The sequence below is a fragment of the Mustela nivalis genome (genome assembly GCF_964662115.1).
Source record: "Mustela nivalis genome assembly, contig: HAP1_SCAFFOLD_1826, whole genome shotgun sequence".
In the NCBI taxonomy this organism is placed as follows: Eukaryota; Metazoa; Chordata; class Mammalia; order Carnivora; family Mustelidae; genus Mustela; species Mustela nivalis.
In genome coordinates this window covers 71,766-95,167 of record NW_028134838.1, presented here as the reverse complement: position 1 = coordinate 95,167, position 23,402 = coordinate 71,766, and the positions used below count along the sequence as shown (strand labels likewise).

The window sequence follows — 23,402 nt, the reverse complement described above, 5'->3', positions numbered from 1 at the left end:
AAAGCACTGTATCATAATAAAGGGGTCATTCCGGGCACCTGGGTGGCTCAGTTGTTATGTGTCTGCTTTCAGCTCAGTTATGGTCTCAGGGTCCTGGGATTGAGCCCGTGCCCTGCTGCCTCTCTTGCTAAATAAATAAAATCTTAAAAAAAAAAAAAAAGAGGGGTCATTCCAACAAGAAGATCTAACAATTGTAAATATTTATGCCCCCAAATTGGGAGCACACAAATATATAAAACAATAACATAAAGGAATTTATTGATGATACAATAATAGTAGGGTCTTTAACACCCCAATTACATTAAAGAATGTATCTAACAGAAAACAACAAGGAATATTAGGTCACAGGTCAGGCCTCAATTAATACAAAAGTATTAAGGACACACCATGCATATTCTCCAGCCACAATGCTATGAAACTTGGGTCAACCACAAGAAAAAAAATTGGAAAGACCACATATGCAAAGAGGCTAAAAAACATCTTACTGAAGAACTAGGAAATTAAGAAATTAAAAAAAAAAAAAAAACCATGGAAATAAATGAAAATGAAAACACAACAATCGAAAACCTTTGGGCTGCAGCAGTCATAATGCAGCAGAAAAAAATCTCAAAAACAATCTAACCTCACATCTAGAGGAGCTAGAAAAAGAACAAATGAAGGCTAAAGCCAGCAGAAGGAAGGAAAAGCAGAGCTGCAGGCATCACAATCTGGACTTCAAGTTATATTACAAAACTATATATAGTTATCAAGACAGTATGGTATTGGCACAAAAACAGACATAGATCAATGGAAGAGAAGAGAAAACCCAGAGATAAACACAACTATATGATTAACCAATCAAATGTTTTAAATGATTTTTTAATTTTTAAATTGAAGTTTAATTGACATATAACATTGTGTAACTTTAAGGTGTACCATGTGTTCATTTGATACATTTATATATTGTCATACTGTTGCCTATTGTATAATGTCCTATGATTACCACTGTAACATTAGCTAACACCTATGTCATGTCTCATTAAATATCATTTTATGTGTGTGTGGTGGAAACAATAAAGATCTAGAACTCTAAGCAAGTTTGAAGTTTAAAATACAATCTTGTTGACTCTAATCCCTATGCCTTTGTTCTTCAGAATTTACTTATCTACCTATTCCCAGTTTGTACCCTTAAACAATGTGTCCCCAATTCCTCCACTCCCCAGTCTCTGGTAACCATCATGTTACACTCTATTTTTATAAGTTTGGTTTTTTTAGATTTCACATTTAAAAGACAGTATTTGTCTTTCTCTGCTGACTTATCTCACTTAGCATAACACCCTCAGGGTCCATCCTTGTTGTTGCAAATGGCAGGATTTCTTTTTTTTTCCCCTCATGGCTAAAGAATATTCCATTATATATATACACCACAACTTCTTTATCCATTCATCTGTCGATAAATATTTAGGTTGTTTCCATATCTTGACTAATGCAATTAATGCTGCATATTAACACAGGAGTGCATATATTTCTGGTATTCTGCGTTCAGTTCCTTTGGATATATACAGAAGTGGGATTTATAGTAGTTTTATTTTTAACATTTAAGGAGCCTCCATACTGTTTTCCATAGTAGCTGAACCAATTTGCATTCCCATTTCTTGAGGTTCATCGTCAATGAATAGTAATATTTTCTGGGATTTTTTTAAAAGATTTTATTTTTAAGTAATCGCTACAGCCAATGTGGGGCTCACACTCACAACCTCAAGAGTCACATGCTCTGCCAACTGAGCCAGCCAGGATCCCCAGTAGTAATATTTTGAAAGGAATCTTTTTTTTTTTCCTGACCAGTAGATCTCAATCATGGGCCTAAAATATGCAGTGAACTATATTGTAAACAGATGCACTGTCATCCAGGCCTTGTCATTCCATTTATGGAGAATAGGGAGAGTAGATTTAGCATAATTCCTAAGGGCCCTAAGAATTTCAGTTTTCAGAATGATAAATGTTAGCAAGTGAAATCCAACAACATATAAAAAGAATTGTACACCATGACCAAGTGGGATTTACAGATACACAAGGCTGGTTCAACATTTGAAAAAAAATTTATTATTATTATTATTATTATTATTCTTTTATTATGTTAGTCACCATACAGTACATCATTAGTTTTTGATGTAATGTTCCAAGATTCATTGTTTGCATATAATATGTGCCCTCCTTAATACCCATCACTGGGCCAACCCATTCCCCAACCTCCTCCCCTCTAAAACCCTCAGTTTGTTTCTTGGAGTCTGTAGTCTGTCATGGTTTGTCTCTCCCTTCGATTCCCCCCCTCTTCATTTTTACCTTCCTTTTCCTAATGTCCTCCATGCTATTCCTTATGGTCCACAAGTAAGTGAAACCATATGCTATTTGACTTTCTTTGCTTATTTCACTCAGCAAAATCTCCAGTCCCATCCATGTTGATGCAAAAGCTGCATTCATCCTTTCTTATGTGTATATGGGCCATATCTTCTTTATCCATTTGTCTGTTGAAGAACATCTCTGTTCTTTTCACAGTTTGGCTATTGTGGAGGTTGCTGCTATGAACATTGGGGAGCATATGGCCCTTCTTTTCACTACATCTGTATCTTTGGGGTAAATACCTAGTAATGCAATTGCTGGGTCATAGAGTAGTTCTATTTTTAATTTTTTGGGGAACCTTCACACTGTTTTCCAAAGTGGCTACACCAACTTGCATTCCCAACAGTGTAAGAGGGTTCTCCTTTTCAACATTTGAAAATTAATTAATTTAATTAATCACATCAACATGATAAAGAAGAAAAACCACACAATCATATTGATAGATGCAGAAAAATCATCCAAAAAATCCAATACACATCACAGGAAAAACTCTTGGCAAACCAAGAATAGAGGGGAGCTTTCTCAACTTGATTTAAAAAACAGCCACAAAAAACATACATATTTGATGGTGAGAAACTCAAAACTTTCCCAGTAAGATCAGGAGCAGGCAAGGATGTCCCCTTTCACTATTGCTTTTCAACATTGTACTGGAAGTCCTAGTTAATGCACTAAAAAGATAAAAGGTATACAGAATGTGAAGGAAGAAATAAAGCTGTCTTTGTCTCAGATGACATGTTGTCTATGTAGAAAATCCTAAAGAATCAACTAAAATTTTCCTAAAATAAATTAGCAATTATGGCAAGGTTTCAGCATACAAAATTAATATACCAAAGCCAATCGATTTCCTATATGCCAGCAATGAATAAAGTATAATTTGAAATTAAAAAGACATGGGGCACCTGGGTGGCTCAGTGGGTTAAGCCTCTGCCTTCGACTCAGGTCATGATCTTAGGGTCCTCAGATCAAGTCCCGCATTGGGCTCTCTGTTCAGCAGGGAGCCTGCTTCCCCTCTCTCTGCCTGCCTCTCTACTTGTGATCTCTCTTTCTCTGTCAAATAAATAAATAAATAAAATCTTATAAAAAAGACATTGCCATTTACATTGGCACTACACAAAAATGAAATACTTAGGTATAAATCTAATAAAATATGTATAATATCTTTATGAGAAAAACTACAAAACTCTTGTAAAAGAAAACAAAGAGAAGCTAAATCAGTAAAGAGATGTTTCATGTTTATTAATGGGAAGACTCAATTTGTCAAGATGTCAGTTCTTCTCAACTTCATTTATAGATTCAAAGTAATCCCAATCAAAATCCCAGCAAGTTATTTGTTGAATATCAGCAAGCTGATTCTAAAGTTTATATGGACAGGCAAAGACCCAGGAATGGCCAACTCAAAACATTAAAGAACAAAGTTGGAGGGACTGATATTACCTGGCTTCAAGACTTACTACAAAACTACATTAATCAAAACAGTGTGGTATTTGAGAAAGAATGGACAAATAGATCAATGCAACAGGATAGAGACAGCTCAGAAATAGACACATAAATACAGTTAACCGATCTTTGACAAAGAGGCAAAGGCAATACAAGGGAGCAAAAATCATGTACTCAAAAAATGGTGCTGGGGCGCCTGGGTGGCTCAGTGGTTAAGCCGCTGCCTTCGGCTCAGGTCATGATCTCAGGGTCCTGGGATCAAGTCCCACATCGGGCTCTCTGCTCGGCAGGGAGCCTGCTTCCTCCTCTCTCTCTCTCTGCCTGCCTCTCTACCTACTTGTGATTTCTCTCTGTCAAATAAATAAATAAAATCTTTAAAAAAAAAAAATGGTGCTGGAACAATTGGACATCCACACCCAAAAAGAGAGAGAGAGAGAGAGATCTAGACACAGACTTTACACTCTTCACAAAAATTAAGTCCAAATGAATCTATACATCAATGCAAAGTACAAAACTAAAACTCTTAGAAGATAACATAGGAGAAGATATCATGTGACCTCAGGTATATTGATGACTTTTTAGATACAACACCAAAGACATGATCCATGAAAGAAAACACTGATATGCTGGATTTCATTAAAACTAAAACCTTCTGTTCTGTCAAAGATAGTGTCGAGAGAATGACAAGACAAAACACAGACTGGGAGAAAATATTTGCAAAATACACATCTGACAAAGGACTATTATTCAAAACATACAAAGAATTCTTAAAAGCCAACAACAGGAAAATAAACAATGTAATTAAAAGATGTGTCAAAGACCTTAATAGCACTTCACCAAAAAAGATATGTGATGGGAAGTAAGCATCTGAAAAGATGTCCAACATCATATATCATTAGGGAATTGCAAGTTAAAATAAGATCTCTACATACCTACTAGAATGGCTGAAATCCAGAACACCAACAATATGAAATCCTGACAAAGATGTGGAGCAACAAAAGCTCTCACTCATTGTTAATGGGGAAAAATGGTACATCCAATTTAGAAGATAGTGTGGCAGTTTCTGAACAAAGCATACTTTCCCAGGTGATCCAGCAATCATGGTCCTGGTATTTACCCAGATGAACCAAAAACTATGCCCACAGAAAAACCTGCATACAAATGTTTATAGCAGCTTTATTGATAATTACCAAAAATTGGGAGCCACCAAGATGTCTTCAGCAGGTAATGTAAAAATAAATTGTGGTATGTTTAGATAATGCAATATTATTCAGTGCTAAAAAGAAATGAGGTATAAAGCCTTGAAAAAATATGGAGGAAACTTGAATGCATATTACTAAATGAAGAAAGCCAGTCTGAAAAGACTACACACTGTATGTACACACTAAGACATTCAAGAAGAGATAAAACTATTGAGACAATAAAATAATCAATGGCTGAGGGTAAGGCAGAGGGAAGGATGAATAGGAGTTTTAGGGGCAGTGAAACTATTTTGTATGATACTCTAATGATGGACACATGTCCTTATATATTTGTCAAAGCCCATTAAATGTACAACACCAAGAATGAACCCAATATAGACTATGGCCTTCAGATGATAATGTGTCAGTTTAGGTTCTTTGATTATAACAAATATACCACTGTGGTGTTGGATATCGATATTGGGGGAAGCTGTGCACATGTGAGATTGGGGAGTAGATGGGAACTATGGTACTTTTTCTGCTCAGTTTTTCTGTGAATCGAAAACTTCTCTAGAAACCAAAATTTATTAATTAAAAAATACTAACAGTTGTTTTTCTGGAAATTGACAAGCTAATTGTAAAATTTATATAAAAATTTAAGGAGAAAAACAAGGTTAGAAGACTTGTCTTACCAAGAACCAAGATCACAATTAAGCCTACTAACTCAGTTTCTTCGTAGTAGAAATAAGTAAACAATGAGCAGAAGAGAGAGATCAGAAATGGAGATGGTAATGCAGGGCAGTGAGAGAAAGACGATCCTTTCAATAAGTGTTTTTGAAACAATTTTAGATATCTACAAAGAAAAATATTTAAATTGGATCTCTAAATCACACCACACCAAAAATCCAGTGTTGTATAAACCCACATGTGAAATACAAAGCAGGCATTCAGAAGTAAGGTAAGAGAATATCTTCATAATCTGATGATGGAAAATACTCCTTAAATGGGGCATGAGAAGTATTAAGAATAAGGAAATATTTATATAAGGTACTTAGAATAGTCAAAATCATGGAGACAGAAAGCAGAATGGTAATTGCCAGGTGCTGGGCAGGCTGGGGGTTATTGTCTAATGAGAATAGATTTTATAAGATGAAGTAAGTTACAGAAATGGATGGTGATAATGATTGCACAACATTATGAATATATTTAATGCCTCTGAACTGTACACCTAATAATGGTTACATGGTAAATTTTGTGTTATGTATTTTACCAAAATTTAAAAATTGAAAAAAAATCAAAAAAATTAAGCAGGACAATAAGTGCATAATTTAACATATGAATTATAGGATTTGAATTTCCAGTGGGTTTTTTTTTTCCTTCATGAAACCTGGAATAAAATATTAATGAAACTTCATTTAAAAAAATTTTATAAAAACCAATTAAAATATCACTTTGGGTCCCATAAAAAGGGAATAGATTGATTCATTAGACTACAATAAAATATTTACTTACTTGTTGAAATACCTTCTTCTGTTCTGTGGCTAGTCTTTTTAAAAATAATTTATTGTGCTAAACAGGTTTGTTATTACACAAACTCTTCCATATGTATATTGATTCACAATTTTAAAAAGTTTTTTTTTAAGATTTTTATTTATTTATTTTGAGAGAGTGAGTGAGAGAGAGAGAGAAAGCACGAGAGGAGAGATGTTAGTGGGAGAAGCAGACTCCCTGGCCAGCAAGGAGCCCAATGTGGGACTCGATCCCGGAACTCCAGGACCATGACCTGAGCCGAATGCAGTTGCTTAACCAACTAAGCCACCCAGGTGCCCCTAAAACAGCTTTTTTTTTTTTAAAGAGAGGATTTTAGGGGTACCTGGGTGGTGCAGTTGCTTAAGTGTCCGACTCTGTTTTGGTTCAGGTTGTGATCTCTGGGTTTGTGAGATTGAGCCCCGGGTTGGGCTCCATGCTCAGCATGGATTCTGCTTGAGATTTTTCTCTCCCTCTCCCTCTGCCCCTCCCACTTGTGTGCATGCATGCTCTCTCTCTCTAAAATAAATCTTTAAAAAAGTGGATTTTAAATTGAATACAAATAAACGTCCAGATGACAACTAAAAAGAAGTAACCGAGAGATAACTCCACTCTCTTTTGTATTCACTAGGCAGACAAACTAAGGGCTGCCTCACAGGCTATACCCACCCAGTGGGGCTGGCAAAGAAGAAAACTGCAGTCAGTCATTTTACCTTTAGAGTCTTTGAACTTTCAGAGCTCCCTCTCTCCCAGGAATCCTGTGTCTTCATGACCCCCACCCTGCTTGCAAAGCTTTTCATTCTGGGAATGCTGCCACCATACCACCAACAATGACTGCTTAGTAATTTTTCAAATACTTTTTCCTTCAGTCTCCACAATACTCATAGTTAGTCTTATTAGGGCCATTAGTCATGTATGTCCCTTTAGCATAATGCAGAGGAAGTAAGGGAAGGAAGTTCTTCCATATCTGTGACCTCTAATAATGTTCTTAGCACTGATGCTTAAAGTCCTGTGAGGTATTGATTGCCAAGAAAGGAAAAGATGAGAATTTTTGTTGTTGTTACTTTCAAAACTATTTATAAGACAATCTTTCTTCATTTTCCAGAGAGAGCTTAGTTTTTAGACAACAAAAAGAAGTGACATTGTAGACACTGGAATGTAAACAGAGCCATTCATTATCACTGAAGAAGACATAGGCAAAAAAAATTACAAAGAAAGTTGAGGATGTCTGAAAGAATATTTAATGGAGCCACATTTGAATCTAACATCTTTAATATTGTTCTTAGTATCAACTGGAAAAATAGACTGGGACAGTTCTATCATATTTAATTAGTAATTCTAATAGATTATGGAAAAGCTTGGCATGGAAACCATGAGGCATAATGAGGCTTGTATTTATTTCCATATTGTTCTTACTACATTGTTAGGTCACAGAGGAAAGCAAGCAGTGTTGGAAGGTACCCCAGCCTCCAGCTATATCTAACCTTTGTGAAGCAGATGCTTTCAGTACCTTTCCCATATTCCTAAGAATTTCTGGATCCCCAGGTAATTTCCAACTGACATTATCTGCATTTCTGTGCTTACAATCTCTTTTCCTTGGAATCGCAGAAAAGTGTGCTGCCTATTTGCATGATGGAGCAGAGGAGCACAGAAGTAACGTGCCTTCCCCTAGCCCCCAAAAGGGAAATCCCCCAATCAATGACTCTTTAGAGTAGATGTATAAATACCCCAGCTCCTTATCCCCTAGGTAAAATAATCCTGAACTCTATGTTTTGTACCATTTCTTGATGTTTGCTTGGAGGATTGAGCTCCAGTGCCCACCACAGTAGGTGGTTCGATGACCATATTTTACTCTCTTTCTTCCCTTCCCTGTATCACCAAGTCCCTGCAAATCTCAAATAAGCTTCCTGGACCTGACTCCCTGTCTCAGGGTCTGTTTCAGTAGGAATCAACCTTAGACACCTTAAATATGGACTCTGCTATAGAATATCTCTTGTTATCCAAGTCATAAAGAGAATACTGGGGGAATTGATTCAGAATCTAAGTCAGCATACTATTTCTTGTTTTTCAAGTTACTTGGAAATTTTCTCACCTAAATGTACTTTATTGCTTTAGTAGTGACATTGAAGGGGCTGGCAATTGAAGGGGAGTACATACATGCTTGTGGTGGAAAGCCCGGGGGAAATCAGTTTTAAGTAAAGTAAACATTCTGGATTGCGACATGCAGGGACAATGTCAAAATCTTTAACAACTGGTACAGTATGGTCTTCAACCAAGTATAAGAGATGTTGGACTGTATTCTGCAGGGCTGCCGTACTAGCTGACCATTGACTCTGCCCAGTGTAATACAGGGTTCCAGTTCTGCCTGAGTCAAATCTTCAGGCTAGGTTAAAAGGTTGTTGCACGGAGAAGGTTTACCGAGCTTTCTCCGTGGGCACTCGGAGGTAGGTAGGTGGGTTTAATTTTGATTCCTTCTTAGAAAGAAAAGTAATGGGTAGAAATTTTTATCAAATATCCCCCCCCAAAAGCTAAAAGCCAAGCAGGAGCCATTGTCGGCAAGGACTTTGAGGGTTTTATGCTCCAACATTATTATTTGTGCCCTCTCCTGAGGATGGTAGCAAAGCCACAAACTACACCAGGTTTTTCATTCTAGGGAACTTTTTTCCATTGTGAGTAGTCTGGACAAGACCTAAGAGCAGAGTAGCCAAGGTGTAGGTATGTATTTGACCCAAGATAAGCCCATCAGAGTCTCTCTCCTGGAACTACGAAAGTGAAGCAGAATGATGAAAGGATGGAAGAAAAACTCTCTGGAGTACGTTTATGCAAGGAGAGTGCTTATTCATTCATGCATTGAGGATGCTATCAAGTATGGTCAGCTGGTTCCTGCTGCACACAGAGTTGCCTGGTTTCTCTTCATGTCTTTGACCTTGTTGTTTCTATGAGTCTTTTGATAGCCTCAAAAGTTGAAGTTATTCCTTCAACTTTCCAGAACTAGTTACTTTTGCTTGCAATTAAAGAACCATAAACTCATTCAGGTCCTATATGCTTATCTTCAGCCATGTTTTGTGAGGATGGACTCCTTGAACAAGTGTGTGGCAGAAATTCCTGAAAATAGAAGAAGCAATTCCCTGGATCTTCAGCAAACAAGAGGAAGATGACACAGAAGGTTGGTGTGAGCCAGGGACATGGCATTCACTTTTGGAAGATCAGTTTCACCACAGTCAGCTCTCAGTTACTTGTGAAGCTAGAATTCCATCTCTTGTTTCTTCATTGTCCCACAGGTTGACTAGCTTATGAGTTAATCATATCTCACAATCAAAGCCCCAGTGGCTTGGACAAATACTTGGAAAAGGACAAAGGCTCAGGTCAGACTCTCCTGTTAGCAATTTGGTAAAACAGAGTCAGCAGGCATTGAAATCATGGAATAAAATAGGGTCCATTGAAATATGTAGATGTCACATACCATGATATTCACATTTACTATAAAATAATTGTGCATATATGTCTGTGAACATTTTATGGAAATCATATTATGAACTGGGTAGATTTCCTTTTCTTTTTCTCTTTTTGATGCTTATTTGCATTAAGAAAACTGAATTTTGTCATAAGTGCAATCATTTCTTTGTGTTGACTACAACACATCCATATCAAACTCACAAAAAGGGGCCATCTGAACACCTGTCAACACGGCCCCCCGCAGAGCTTTTGCTTAGAAGCCATGTCTTTTATAGAATTTAGCTCGGGCAAGAAGATCATTGACCAAGTCATTGTCTATGTCCGTTGGGGTGACAATGGAATCAATTCCTGACTTAAAGGCTGAGAGACCACCTGAAATGAAATAGAGATTCAGATTGAAATATTAACTTTCAGCAGAAATAAGAAATGAGCATTCCCAGGATGTCAGCCCTCCAGGCAAGTTTTTTCAAAGCAGGCAGTCCCAAATTCTCCTTCCCCCTCCCTTCCTTCCTGAAAAGTTCAACCACCTCAAGAATCTCTGGGAAAATTCCAGATTGTTTTCCTTCTCTCTCCTTTTAAAAGACTTTTGTTTTTCTTCCTGCAAAATCCATATTTGCTTCTAATGTAGTCCAGGCGTGGCAAAACTTGATCCCCAGCAAATCTTCAGTCTGAGAATATTTATAGCATTCTCCCAGTCATTAAATAACTTACTCATTTTTTAAAAATTTACTCATTTATTCACTGCCTCATTCAGTCATTCAATAAATGTTTTTATGCACCTACTATGTGCCAGAATGGTTGCCACACGAGTGCGGGTACATAATGGTACCCAAGACATAATCATTTTTTTTTAGTAGGGATATGTGTGCGTATGCATGTGTGTATGTGATTTTACCTCAAAATTTTAATCTTCAATAGTTATTTATGTGCATACATGACTGTGCTTTGCTCTGATATATAGAGAAAAAGACCCCTTATCCTGATCCCTGATTTCAAGGACCTTGAAACTAAAAACAGAAATTGTTTATTCTAAATTAAGGATGGTAAATGTGGGAGAAGAAAGTTATATGTACACCATGGGTCTGTAAGAGGTACACTTAATAGGACTTGATGTGGTTGGATATAAAAACAGAATGAACCAGAGAACCTAAAAAAACAAACTGGTTTTCTGGCTGGAATGACTAGACATATTATGGAGCAATTCACAGAGACAAAAAAAAAAAAGAGAGAGAGAGAGAGAGAAGAGACAGAAAAACAGAAAAAAGAGAAAGCTTATGGTGGGAAGCTTGTGACTTAATTCAATCTGGATGATGCGGAACTTGAGGTCTGTGATCAGCCAAGCAGAGATCTCCACTTAGATATGATACTGAAAGCCCTGGTATCACAGCTCAGAGTAAACATTTGTTCAAACAAAGAAAGTGGTTGATTTCTTGCATTAGGATAAAAACTATCAGAGGAAGGCAAACATTCTTTTTGCAATAGTTTTTGCATTAACTGATGTGAGATATGATATGAATACCAACATCTGGCAGGAGGGGAAATGGAAGTTGGGGAGGAAGACCCCTCAAAGTAACTCAGTTGTTCAGAGAGCATTAGTGCAGCCTTTTGGCAGTTCTGTCCAGCCCCACTGCTGACCCCTTGGGAATACTCCCAAGGAGGCCCAGGGCACATCTGGCCTTCAGGGGTCTCACGCACTACTCTTTTAAACAAAGCTCCACAAACATGACCTACCTTTCAGGTGTTGAGCCACACTCCACGTGGGGAATTTTTTCTGGATTGCCTTAATTTTGTCTGCTAGAATTCCAACACCCTGCAAAAGGTGTTCTTTGCTGTCCCAGGTACCAACAGGGTGATGAATTTTTTTATCAAGCTAGAAAAATCAGATAATAATGTCAGCATCTGGATGAAGCTGCACATTTTTCTACTATTCCTGATTTCTATTCCTTGTGTTCAAGTACAGAGACACTGGCCTCGGCCCCCTTACTTTATCTCCACAGAATCAATTCTACCTTCTCTTACAGAAAAAAGAGTCAGATAAACAAAGTATGATTTGGGAGATGTGGGTGTGGCATAATTTTCATTAAACTCTCATATACATATGTGAAAATTTTTCAAAACAAATAATTAGCATTCAATGACTAGACATTTGCAATCAAAAATAAAAATTCATTTCTAATTAGATAGTTCAAAGCTTAGGTCTCCACAGACAATTTAAAATAAAAATTCAAACATCCAGATAATTTGGATCCCCTTTCTCCAATTTGCCTAAAGAACCGTTTGATTCAAGTAGAGCTTAATTACAGTGTTTTTATCCATAGATAAAATTCACTACTTTATGAACCCCAAATGTACACCTCTAATCAGTGCCCTTTGTAAGATTTTCTCAATTTAAGTGCTTTGCATATTATTAATTGCAAACTGTAGTTTTAAAACTGATAAAATATTTTTCCTGAAGATACTCAAAAACTGCTAAATCTGGAATTAAATACCAAAGACATGTTACAGAAATACAGAAGTACAAATTATCTGAAATACCAGGGTGTTCTGAAGCCTGAAAGTACTACCAATAGACATCTAGTTTGGTTTGAGCTTGCATAAGGAAGGATAAAGTGGGGCTGACTGAAATTTTCTGGCCAAGTACCTGCATCAAGCCAAATTTAAGTCCCCTGTGGTCCCAGCCATCTTGTAGGACAGCTCCACCATGGCTTTCTCTGGAGATTATGGCTGCGATGAGAGCAGGGTCCACACAGTACCTCAGCCCAACTTCTTTGATCAGAATCTGGTAAGGTTTTAAGGCCCTCAAATCCATCTCAGCAAACATTTCAGAACCACGGATCCCTAAGTCAATAGAAAATAAACTGTTTACTCCAGAAGAGAATCCTTTTTCAAAGTTTAGTAAGTCAATCACAGTCCCCGACCACAGCCCACAGCTTGGGACAACTATTCTAGGACATTTTTTAAAATCTCTAATTGCATAAACCCAGAAAGGTCCACAACCCCAGGCAGTACCATTTCTGCTCTCTTTCTTGTTCTTCTGTTACCTGCCACATTGGTGCCTTGGGAAGACTCTTGAACTAGAAGTCAGCCAACCTAAATTTGAGTCTGGTTCTGCTACTACCTAGCTCCAGGCCCATGAGAAGTCTCTTCTTGCTGAGCCTCAGTTTTCAGATCTATAAATTGGGGAGGTAGGATTAGATTGACTTTGTAGTTGCTTCCAGCGCTGATGTTCTAATACTGGGATAACATGAAGAAGACTTTGGAACAGTATTACAAAAGAGGATGTACAAAGAGCAAGAGACTCTCTTAAAAAGCTCATGCTATAACATGAAGTAAATACAACAAACAAAAAATAAAGGCAGAATTTAACATTTTATGTAAGCAATCATTTAATTATGTAGAAATAAACAAATTTAGGTAAGGTTTGGAAAGACTGAGGGAAAATGAGTAGAAGTAGTTTGCTAGGTTTGTCAAGATTCTGCTTACTTCTAATTTTATTTTATTTTTTTAAAAAGATTTTATTTATTTATTTGACAGACAGAGATCACAAGTAGGCAGAGAGGCAGGCAGAGAGAGAGAGGGAAGTGGGCTCTCTGCTGAGCAGAGAGCTCAATGCGGGGCTTGATCCCAGGACCCTGGGATCATGACCTGAGCTGAAGGCAGAGGCTTTAACCCACTGAGCCACCCAGGCACCACTTACTTCTAATTTTTAACTTTGAACTTTTGCTATAACAACAATTATACCTTTTCAAAATTAAGCTACCTCCTAAAACAGAATATGAAAATGATGAAAGGGAGAATATGAAAATGATGAAAGGGGGAAAGCCAAATATTTGCTTTGCTTTTCACTTACCACAGTTCATCAACCTGGTTATATCACAGGTGGCACCAGAGGTCTCCATGGTCATGATATCACCATAGCAGCCATGGTACAAGCGGGGATGCAGGTGAGGGTTCATTGAGTGAGTGAAGGGGTATGAGCCCCTAGAAGTGCCTGGGGGGAGAGAATGATAATTCTCAGGAAACTTGTGAGAAATATTGCTCGAGTTGCTATAACAAGCATTATTCAACCAAGGTGAAGGCTCACCAAGGTGAAGCCATACTTACTCTTTCCTAACATGCTCTCGAAGACCCCTAGGATATCTCATCAGAGAACACAAAACAGAAGATTCCCCCCAACCCGTTTTCTCCAACCTTAAAAAAAATTTTTTTTAAGCATCGTGGGGCTCAAACTCATGACCTGGAGATCAAGTGTCACCTGCTCGGGATGCCTGGGTGGCTCAGTCAGTTAAGCTGCTGCCTTCAGCTTGGATCATGATCCCAGCTTCCTGGGATGAGTCCCACATCAGGCTCCTTGCTCGACAGGGAGCCTTCTTCTCCCTCTGCCTGCCACTCTGTCTGCCTATGCTCTCTCTCTCTCTCTGACGAATAAATAAATAAATAAATGTATGTTAAAAAAGACAGTAAAAAATCAGGTATCAGTAAAAAAAAAAAAAAAAAGACTCACATGCTCTACTGACTGAACCAGCCAGGAACCCCCCAAAATTTTTAAAGAAGTACTTAATTCTAAACATTGTAAAAAGTATTATGAAAACCAATTTTTATAGGTCTCAAAAACATTTTCTGCAATCTTGATCAGAATTAAAATCGCCACTAGAGTTTTAAGCAGGAACTCTGAGAGAAATTTTAAGACACTTCTACCACTTCTACATCCGGGGATGTAAACATCTGGATTAACAATTGCCTTTGCTTAAGAAAATAAGAAAGAAGGGTACTAATACCACTTACATTAAAAAAGAAGGGTACCATTAACTTAAAATGTCCATTTTGTATCATGTTTCTGTGAAGTTGACCTTCTAAGTATAATTAGTAAAATTGAAAATAAAATTCAACCTACCATAAAAACTTAAGTTAAATCCTATTCTTATTTTTTTATTTTGTCCTTATGAAGTGACTTACTGTCCCAGTCTATTTACTAAAGGAGATAAAGATCTTTTCTGTAAATTAAAAAATTTGTTCTAATAGCTCCTGGAACTGTTGACCTGTATCTTAAGACTACAAATACTTGTTATAAGAAATATATTTGTTAAAATATTTGATGTAAAATACGACATTGTTTCACTTAGTGTTGTAAATGTGTTTTTAAATAAAGAGATGGATTTTATCCATTCACTGTAGGTCTAGTTCTGATTAACTTGACAGTATAAAGAAACTATCTTAGAATTAGGCACACAATCATTGGAACTACTCCATATAAATATGGATTTTAGAAGGAAAACAAAGCAACTCTAAAGATTAATTTTTTAAAAAACAAAGCTTATCAAAACAAATGAAAATACAGATGCAATCTACTTTCTCCCAACTACAAACAGGCAATAAATAAATAAATAAATAAATGAAAGCTATTATAAATGCATCAGAAAGTCAGATGGTGAAACTGTCAAGTAACTCAGAATACTTAGAAAGCCTATTTAGATAACAAAACCAGTAGAAATCAGCAAAGCCATTAAATTTCTCTAAGTAGTGTGGATTTCCATGTGATGCAAAGAGCAAGCATTGGCAGTCTCCATGGCCCTCAGCATAGAACTTTGTGCATCCAGTGTGTGTAGGAAATACACATGAGTGAATGAATAGATAGATTTCCATGACATAGATCATATGTAAGATAGAGGTGTAGAAGCTGTGAGTGAGGGTGCAGACTGACAACATATAACCAAAATATGACCACTTTTCACCACACCTGCTACCACCAGGGTCCAAACTACAACCATTGCTCATCTTGATTATATTATAAAAGCTCCCTAATCGATCTTCCTCCCCAACATTTGCAGTCTGTTCCCCAGCACCCAGACTGGTTTCTGGAAACATGCATGGGATCATATCATTCCTCTCTCTGACCCTTCCAGTGGTTTTCCGATCATTCATTTGTGGACATCAATCCCTGACTGATCTGGTCCCTGCTCACTTTCTGACTTTTCCTTCCCTTTCCTCACTCTTCTCCAGTCACATTTTTCTTGATTCTCCTTCAGCATCCCAGGCAGGTTTCTGCCTCAAGGCCTTTATATTTATAGACCCTTTTGCCTAGAATGCTATTTCTCCATGTATGTACATGATTTGCTGCCTCACTGCCTTCAGGATTCTGTTCAAGTACCACCTATCAGTGAAAGATATGAATAAACAGTTCATAGACAAAAAAGAAAGGAATCCTTAAATGTATAAAAAGGTGCTCAACCACACTCAAAAGAGAATACTATAATAAAACATCATCCAGACACTACATTTTGCCTATTTAATTGGCAAGAATCCAAAAATTTGACAATGTATTGTGACAATGAAGCTGTGGGGGAAGTGTCAGTCTTACACATTGCTGTGGAAGGAGATTTTGCAATAGGCTGTTGTTTCAGCACTATTTATAGCAGGAAACGTCTGGTAACAACGCACGTGTCATCCATATAGGGACTGAGGAAGCTAAGCCACTTCCACACACAGATTACTATGCAGTTGCAGAAAGGAAAGAGGAAGAACTGTATAGATATATGATTCTATAACATTCTATAGCATTATTTCCAGGTACAGAATAATACTTCTAGAATTATATTCTTTCTTTGAAAAAAGGAGAAAATATGATTGTATGTGTTTGTGTATGTGCGTGTATGAGAGAGAGAGATTTCCTTATATATTCAAAAGAAACCATACAAAGATGAACCAAAAACTAGTAAATATTGTTAGTTGTGGGGCAAGATAAGAAGAGGTAAAAGGGACAGGGATAGAGGCGAGACTTCTCTAAATGTACCTTTTTTATAGTTTTTATTTTGGAGCCATGTAAATATTTCCATAATTTAAAATTTTAAATTGAATAGAAAAAATCCTAAAAAGTAAAAGACAAATCTAACATTATATCAAATTGAAAATTTAATTAACACATAGAGGAGGATCATTTCTGGCTACTTAAAAATAAGTCAGTGTAAATATATGCCACTAGTGGAATACATCCTATAAACATGAAGAATCATAAGTAAATCTTAAACTATATGCACAGGATCATCGTTGGTTGGTAATAGTGCCATAGTTATTTTGAAACTAATATATGTAAATAACGAATCATGTTAATGTTATTAGGAGCCAGGATTTTAGTATATCCTTTGTATTCATAAATATTAATATGGAATATCAGTATGAATACATAATTATTTTTCTCTTTAAAAAAGAATATATATATACTGTCTAAGTTCTCCCCACTGAAAAGACCTGGAAGGAATTACACCCCATAGCAATGGAGCACCCCTGGGACTTATACTGTGGTCTCTAAATACTATTTCCCACTGAGAGGAACCAGTGCACTTCAGAAAAAGTCTCATTTCTGGTCTGGGGCAGGAAATGGTTCAGGTGAGCCAGGAACATCTTCATGTACCAGAGCTGGTCCTTACACATTTTAGACACATACAAAAACATTTGTAGATAAAATGTTTTGATCTTTTGGGTTGTCTTACAATATTCTAACCTCCTCCCCTCCCAAAAAATGCAGAGATGAGGGATAGATAAAATAAGAAAGCAAAGTGTTGAAAACCATAGACGTTTGCTGATGGTACATGAGAGTTATACTGTTGCCTCCCCCATTTTATGTGTTTGAAACATTCTACAACAAATATTTACTTACCTTATTAAAGAGTCTTTTTTTCTACCTACATTAAAAAGGCAACACACTCATGCCTCATTCCTTATCATCCATTACCTTACATTATTTTATTTATATCACCTGTCACCACCTGACATATCTTCCTTCCTTCCTTCTTATATTTCTTTCTTTCTTTTTTTTCTATCTATTCCTCTCACTAGAATACTTTTTTCCCTATCCTGTCTCCTCCTCAGCACCTAGAATAGTGCCTGGGACAAAGTGGACATTCTTTTTTTAAAAAAAAGATTTTATTTATTTATTAGAGAGAGAGAGAGAGCAGGGACAGAGGGAGAGGGAGAAGCAGACTCCCCACCAAGTGAGGAGCCTGTTGTGGGACTCGATCCCAGGACCCCAGGATCATGACCTAAGCTGAAGGCAGACATTCAACCAACTGGGCCACCTAGGCGCCCCACAAAGTGGACATTCAATAAATATTTGTGAATGGATATTGGATGGATGGATGGATGGATAGATTGATGAATGAATGAGAAGTAAAGGAATTATCTAAGTTATCTGGATCAAGCCCATATGTCAAAAGTTTACATTTGAGAGACTTGGTGGCTCAGTCAGTTAAGCATCTACCTTTGGCTCAGGTCTGGGATCAAGTGCCACATCGGGCTCCTTGCTTGGCGAGGACCCTGCTTCTCCCTCTGTCTGCTCCCCCTGCTTGTGCTCTCTCTCTCTCTCTGACAAATAAATAAATAAAATCTTGAAAAAAAAGTTTCAATTTCTTTTTACTGGAGAGCTGGCCTTTGCTATGCTCCATGTGTAGCCCACAGACCACAGTTATCAATGTTATCTGGATGCCTATTAAAAATGCATATTTATGGACTCCTCATACCAGGTCTATTGAACCAGAGTCTTTAGGTATAAGGCGTAGGTTAACCGGGATTCCCAGCTTACATACCTAAGTTTGCTTTAAGGGGATTAGAATATGACCATGGACTTTACACTACTTGTGTTGACATCATAAACACACAGGTCTTTCTTAATTATAGTCCCCTTTCAGTTAAACATAGGTAGTAGAGTAGCTCATAATTAGCCTACTTGCTATATAACTCTGCTCCTACCTGGAAATTAAAGAAGGAATAAAAATTTAAAACTATGTTCCTCTGCCTTTGACCATATAAATAGTCGGAAATTATCAGTTTTCTGTAACCTCACTTTTTCAAATTTAGAATTAAACATTATAGAAACACTTTCTTCTCAATCTTCACTCTACTCATAAAGACAACTTGAACATTGTTTACAATGGCTTTTCATTTTTCCTAAGCCAAATTTTCAATCTTTTCTTATTCAAAGTCCCTCAGCATCTCACCAGCCTACTTTTCTAGCCTTATCCTCAGAAGTCCTCACTTCTGTATTGTTGCACTGATCTATTTACTGTACTCCCAATACTCTTTTTTTAAAGATTTTATTTCTTTATCTGACACAGAGAGAGAGATCACAAGTAGGCAGAGAGGCAGGCAGAGAGAGAGAGGAGGAAGCAGGCTCCCCACTGAGCAGAGAGCCGGATGCGGGACTTGATCCCAGGACCCTGAGATCATGACCTGAGCTGAAGGCAGAGGCTTAACCCACTGTGCCACCCAGGTTTCCCCTCCCAATACTCTTCATGCATTTCTGCCTCCCTATACAAAAGGCATTCTACTCATCCAGCAGACTCTTTTCTTCTCTTATCAAATAATACCAAACATTCTTCAAGTATTACATCCTCCACTTTTTGGTCTCAACATCCTGACTAGATGTGAACTCTTTATCCTAAACTCTTCCCAGACTAGAGTCTTTTTCTGTCTATACTCATTTAACTCTTATTTACTGCCTGGTATTAATAATTTTATCTTCATATGTCTTGCCTCCGAAGGCACTGTTCCATAAATTCCCACTAACAGTGCCTTTACCTGCTTGGCAAGCAGAATACACTGTTAATTATAGATGTCAGCAGCTGATTGATGGCCAGGCTGATTAGGAGAGCCCTAATGATTACATGTAATCATTGCTCTTTCTGATTCATGACTATGCTACACATTTTTGTAGACACCCTGCAAAAGATGCTAAATGTCAATCAATGACTTACCAATGAGGGCAATAAGTCCCCAAAACAGGATAAAGGACAGCATGGTTGTGAATCTTATCCTACAGCTCCTATTATAATTTGAAAGAGAAACTGGTTAATTTTAAAACTTAAAAGTTTCCTGAAGGAAATGTGTTTTAACTAAAAGAAAGTATAGAATCATTTCCAGTATAATACCTTTTTGCCAGTTCCAAGATATTAGTCTCATAGGCTCGGTATTATGATTCATTGGATCACTCTTTCCTAAGTATAATCTTCCAACTCATTTTAATCCAATTTCATGTTGACATGAGCCTACAAATATCTTAAATATGTTAGGCTAACACATATGCCCATCCTTTCTCCAGTCTTGCTCATATCACAATTTTGTTCCCATTCTTCTATTGTAGTCTCCTTAGAAAACCAAGGTAAGCCACTGAGAGGAGCATCAGAGATCATGACTCAGAAGAGGTTTGCTGTGCTCCCCTGTGCTTCCTCCATCAACTCTATCTTTGTTTTCATTCAAAAGACAACTTAATTATTCTACATAATACAAGAAGGTGAGCACTAACCTGGTTTGTGACCTTGCAGAGAAAGTCTCTCCCCTCCGTTTAGGAAAGTCCCCTGTCTTCAGCACTACCCTGCGCGCCAGGCTTTAACAAAGCAGTGGCTTTTGCCCTAAAAGACGAGTTAAACAATTTGAGAACCGATTAGTTGGTAGCTTTATGATTACCTTTCTTTGATCCAAGTAAACTTCAATGTGGCTCTGCCCCTATGGAGGAAATTCTAAATGCCAGTACGTAGACTTACCTGCCTCTTCTTACCTTCATCCTGTACCACTGATGGTTGGAGGAGCTTTATATATGGTTTTAAAACCCTCTCTTTAAACCACTGACCTCATTAGACCTGATTATAATGACACTTTGTACTTAGGTGGCCCTTTTAATAAAAATATTTCAAAGCATTTATTAACCACTATTAATTAATTAATCTAATGAACCCCCAAGTTATATTGGAGGCATATATTTGGTGGATAGTTTCTGGGTATCTAAAATTGAGCTGGGTCAACAGCTTCTAAATTTGAGAACAAGAAACAGATAATTAGCATTAAAAAGATAAACAGAAAATATGAGCAGCTCTCATTCCCAGATTGGTTGTTCGCCTGAAGGCTGAGCCTCCTGCTCTTTGTTCCTCATTCCATTGTCACATGATCTGCATACCAATATGTCACATGGCTCCTTGTTCCAATTATACTCTGACAAATAGAGCCAAGAGTGCCCACCTGCTCTGGGAGATCAGTACAAAGCCAGAGAGTAGCACTAGTTTCCCAAACTATCTGAGGAAATGGGAAAAAAAGATTTGGCCATGGACGAACATTTTTTCAAGGATGGAGTGTCTCTCTCTTCACACTTATGTCTGAAAGAAGAGATAAAGCACATTGTGCAGTCCTGGGAATAAGAAATGGAAAGGACATTCTTGAAATAGGCAAGCACATTTTCCAAAGGGGAAGAAATCTAACACAGATCCTACTACAAGTGTCAGAAGTTTCTAAGACTGTACACAATCCTTCCATAAATCCACCAGGTGAACACAGGTATGAGAGAGACTGAGGAGGAGGTGATGAAGATGAAGGCCTTAAGTAAACAACTTGCTGGGCTCCCTGACCATGAATAAACCACAGCTTCTAGGAGATCATGCCCTCATGAAGCTGATCTCTGCACTATCTCATTGTATTCACCTCTGCCCTGCCTGCCTTCCTGTTTGTAGAATAGATTTCCCTTTAGGTGTCCTCCAGCCTTCCATTCCAGGGAAGAAGGGTGGGAATATTCTGAACCAATGTTGATTCCTGCCTTGACTATCATGAAAATGATTCATGGCAGGGGCTGGCTCTACCACCATCAATGCTTGCAGTCAGGGCTACTCTTTAATAAGGGGTTTTGCATGAGTCCAGCTTCTCCAGCATGGTCCTCAGGAACACATGGGCCATCACTAGTTACAGTAGCAACATTACACTGACATTGTGCTCATGACCCTCCTCACCCCCCCTTTCCCCCACTCCCCTGCTCCCCTGCAGGACAAGGTGGGAGAAAGAAGAAAGGAAGAAGAAGGAATAAAGGAAGAATCAAAAGTATTTAAAAGATTCTAGGTAGATGCTCCTATAGAACAAAAGTAAAAACAAAACATTGGAAGTACTGTTAAAACATTGGAAGCCTATTTTATTCCTCTCCCTGTTTTCACATAGTGGGACTGCAAGTCCTTCTAGGTATGAAGTTCTTAATGTCCAGGTCCTCTGTAATTTAAGTAAATGCCTTCAAACTGATGTGTATCTTATTAAGTTTTCTTCAAATTTTGAGAATACAAATAAACATTTATTTGACACCCATCATACATCAGGTTCCTATGTACATATATCATTAAATCCTCCAACAACTCTGTAAGATAGGTGTTATACCTATTTTAGAGATGAGGAAACTGAGACTCAGAGAAATTAAGCAACTTGTCAAAGATGGCACAGTCAGGACATGGCAAAGCTGGGATTTGAGCCCAGGTCTATAAGATTCCAAAATCCATGCTTTCCTACTATGTCCAAGATACTAGTGCCATGGACTGATGACCCTGCAGAGTAATTATTACAACAGGTTCAAATCAATCAATTTGCACACAAAACATTGTCTGTGATCTGAATAAATCACTCCGGTTGCAGATATTTAGCAGTCATTTGTCTGTAGATGTAGTAATTTTTTTTTTTTTTGAGAGGGGAGAGAGAAAGAGTGAAGGCTAAGGAAAGCAGATGGAGAGAGAAAGAGAATCTTAAGTAGGCTCCGTGCTCAGCACACAGCCCCAACATGGGGCTCTATCTCACAACCCTGAGATCATGACCTAAGCTAAAAACAGATGCTTCACCAACTGAGCCACCCAGGCACCCTGATGCTGTTGTAATTTTTAAATACAAATATGAATCAACTGCATTTACAGGCTGTCACTTTATATCTTCACCAATAGCATGCATTGAGTTTCTATAGTAGGCCTGGCAGAACAGTAGTAAGGGGTATAGCCTAGGTCTGCACCCAGGTTTGTTGCATTCCAAAGCTTAACTTTTAATTAATAACCTAAAGCTCAATGAATGGTTAAGTGTGGATGCTATCATATAAGGGTCTGAGGCAAATTTTGATATTGAAAAGTAATTTACAGAATGAATGATTCCCCCATCTCCTCCCAAGGGTGTTAACAGTGACTGTACATGTGGGTTGTACTGATGGTGCCAGGAGGAACTTGGATGGATGAGTCATTTGTTATAATCTCCATCAGACCCCCTGTTTTCCCAAAGTAACAATATAATCTATATGCAAAAAAACATCCTTTCTCGTGGCATCTGGGTGACTCAGTCTGTTGAGCATCCGACTCTTGATTTTGGCTCTGCTCATGATCTCAGGGTCATGGGATCAAGCCTGGCATCAGACTGTGCACTTGGCGTGGAGTCTGCTTGTCATTCTCTCTCTCCCTCTGAGGGACCTTGGGTAGATCATCAGTCTAGACATCATTTCCCCATTTATAGGGTAAAAAACCTGGATGACAATAGATGATCTTCAGACCCTTTTCTGGCTCTAGCAATCTATTGGATCCAGAAGAGGAAATAAATATGGGAGGTCAAACAGAGAGGTTTAAATATGGATTAGGTCTATATTACAATTTTTCAGGG

General features: G+C 37.7%; 1 protein-coding gene across 1 annotated transcript; it reads right to left on the bottom strand.

The window, feature by feature from the left end:
* Nucleotides 1–10,233: 10,233 nt before the first annotated feature.
* Nucleotides 10,234–19,770, bottom strand: LYG2 (lysozyme g2; the record flags this gene model as incomplete). Its single annotated transcript, XM_082750762.1, has 5 exons — nucleotides 19,727–19,770; nucleotides 13,831–13,971; nucleotides 12,622–12,818; nucleotides 11,712–11,850; nucleotides 10,234–10,352 (listed from the first exon to the last, which is right to left on the bottom strand). Exons 1-5 carry the CDS (start codon nucleotides 19,767–19,769, stop codon nucleotides 10,234–10,236), a joined length of 639 nt encoding a protein of 212 aa, XP_082606888.1. The 5' UTR covers nucleotide 19,770.
* Nucleotides 19,771–23,402: the final 3,632 nt, after the last annotated feature.